The sequence below is a fragment of the Limulus polyphemus genome, unplaced genomic scaffold (assembly GCF_000517525.1).
Source record: "Limulus polyphemus unplaced genomic scaffold, Limulus_polyphemus-2.1.2 Scaffold11793, whole genome shotgun sequence".
Taxonomy (NCBI): domain Eukaryota; kingdom Metazoa; phylum Arthropoda; class Merostomata; order Xiphosura; family Limulidae; genus Limulus; species Limulus polyphemus.
In genome coordinates, this window is record NW_013677403.1 from 9,833 (window position 1) to 12,721 (window position 2,889).

The 2,889-nt window shown below is 34.0% G+C and overlaps 1 protein-coding gene across 1 annotated transcript in view; it reads left to right on the forward strand.

Annotated features, from left to right (window-relative positions):
- LOC106476841 (serine/threonine-protein kinase Tao-like) overlaps positions 1-2,889 on the forward strand; it is a gene marked incomplete at its 3' end in the record, with an annotated part of 5,475 nt that overhangs the window by 1,463 nt on the left and 1,123 nt on the right. Inside the window, exons 2-3 of the mRNA XM_013937461.2 lie at positions 1,191-1,284; positions 2,413-2,494. Of these exons, the coding sequence (XP_013792915.1) occupies positions 1,191-1,284; positions 2,413-2,494 (176 nt within the window). The remainder of the gene's footprint in view (positions 1-1,190; positions 1,285-2,412; positions 2,495-2,889) is intronic.

Genomic DNA, 2,889 nt, shown 5'->3' on the forward strand with positions numbered 1-2,889 from the left:
GTTTACATGTTTAATTTTTAATAACTCCTGTTGTTCTCGTGAGATGGGCCAATAGTAAAGAACACTCGGTGTAATCAGTAAAACTTGTGTGTCTTGGTTTTACGAATCATGGTGATAGTACCTGGCATTGATCTCTTTCACTCGGTGTCTTGTTTCATACGTGAAATATAAAAATTCTTTTGATAAACATTCTTCACTATTAAATAAAGTACAAGCACTGGAAGTTTCTTGTTTGTTTTTTTGCAAACTTACTGTTTGGATCTTGCCACAAACTTTTTATGTTTAACTTTACTATTCTATATAGAAACATGGGCACTTCTGGTTGTCCCTTTACTATTCTATATAGAAACATGGACAATTCTGGTTGTCCCTTTACTATTCTATATAGAAACATGGGCACTCTTGGTTGTCTCCTTACTATTATATGTAGAAACATGGGCACTCTTGGTTGTCTCCTTACTATTATATGTAGAAACATGGGCACTCCTGGTTGTCCCTCTCTCTTTCCACAGTGGTTAAATTAGAAGTTAAAAGGGGAGAAAGCACACTTGGTTTATTCTCTGTACAGACAGACACACCCGGTCTATTCTCTGTACGGACAGACAGAAACGGTCTATTCTATGTACGGACAGACAGAAACGGTCTATTCTATGTACGGACAGACAGAAACGGTCTATTCTCTGTACGGACAGACACACCCGGTCTATTCTCTGTACGGACAGACACACCCGGTCTATTCTCTGTACGGACAGACACACCCGGTCTATTCTCTGTACGGACAGACACACCCGGTCTATTCTATGTACGGACAGACACACCCGGTCTATTCTATGTACGGACAGACAGAACCGGTCTATTCTATGTACAAACAGACAGATATGCAGTGTAATATAGCTTTGAAACACTGTACCAAGTCCAAATGTTCTTGAATACAAGTTGTGATTTTTAGTGTGCCTCTGGTAAACTTTTATTCATCTAAGACAAGTATTTTTTAAACTCTAATCGTTTCAAATAAGGGGTTTTCTGTATAATCACCACATGGATTGTAGAGCGTAAATTAATTCACACCTATCATCAACTTGACTTTTGTAACAGGGCTTTTTATTTTTAGCAAATGTCTTGACTTAGTTTAAATTGTTTTAAGTTACTGTGGAGGGTCTTTACAGAGTTATGTTTTATTACATTGACAGCTGAAAGAAAACCTCCTTATTTCAACATGAATGCTATGAGTGCCTTGTATCACATAGCCCAGAATGATTCTCCTGTTCTCACTGGAGGTGACTGGTAAGAAACAAGTATTAAGAGCTCTCTTTAAGCCTGACTAAGTAGAGTGCTGTAATACTGATTTGCTTCAACTCAAAATTTTGTGGTATATGTACTTAGTCAACAGTTACATAAAGTACATTATAAATCTAGCCAATCAAAACATAAAGTACATTATAAATCTAGCCAATCAAAACATAAAGTACATTATAAATCTAGCCAATCAAAACATAAAGTACATTATAAATCTAGCCAACCAAAACATAAAGTACATTATAAATCTAGCCAATCAAAACTAAAGTACATTATAAATCTAGCCAACCAAAACATAAAGTACATTATAAATCTAGTCAACCAAAACATAAAGTACATTATAAATCTAGCCAACCAAAACGTAAAGTACATTATAAATCTAGCCAATCAAAATGTTAAGTACATTATAAATCTAGCCAATCAGAACGTTAAGTAGATTATAAATTTAGCCAATCAGAACGTTAAGTAGATTATAAATTTAGCCAATCAGAACGTTAAGTAGATTATAAATTTAGCCAATCAGAACGTTAAGTAGATTATAAATTTAGCCAATCAGAACGTTAAGTACATTATAAATCTAGCCAATCAAAACGTTAAGTACATTATAAATCTAGCCAATCAAAATGTTAAGTACATTATAAATCTAGCCAATCAAAACGTTAAGTACATTATAAATCTAGCCAATCAAAACGTTAAGTACATTATAAATCTAGCCAATCAAAACGTTAAGTACATTATAAATCTAGCCAATCAAAACGTTAAGTACATTATAAATCTAGCCAATCAAAACATAAAGTACATTATAAATCTAGCCAATCAAAACGTTAAGTACGTTATAATCTGTCATGACAAACCAAAAATGTTGTTCTTGTTCTTCCAACAAATATGATTGAATTGATAACAAGAAGGAATGTTTTGTTTTTCATGATAAAAAAAAATTGATGTTTAAAGACCATATACTTTTGTTAATTATCTTGAGATACTTTATATAACTACCAGTATGTTAATGAAAAATAAAATCTGGAAGAATGTTGAAAAAAACCCAATGTTTTTAGTGTCTGTGATCTATTATATGATTATACAGTTCCACTGACTCGATTGTATTTTTTTTGCAAGGTCTGACATTTTTAGGCATTTTGTTGAACTTTGTCTGCAGAAGAACCCGTCTGATAGGCTTGATGGTAGTGAACTACTACAGGTAAAAAGTGATACCAATAGTTTGATTACTAAGCTATTTTTTAAGAGTTAGACTAATTTATTACCCGTTAAAATTAACAAAATGAAAGGTAATTGTATTTTTTTGTGTGACTTATCCAGGTTCATATTGGTGATAAATCTAGAACTATAGTTTTGGGTTAGAGCTTCTGTCAGTAACGTTTTTCATCGGAGAGTTATTCAACATTTTTTGCCCTTCCTCCGACCATTCTTTTCTATGTACTGGTCAAAACTTGACAAACTTAGAACACTAAGGAAACTGGCCCGGCATGGCCAGGTGGATAAGGCGCTCGACTCACAATCTGAGGGTCGTGGGTTCGAATCCGCATCCAATCAAACATACTCGCCCTTTCAGCCGTGGGGGCGTTATAATGTGAC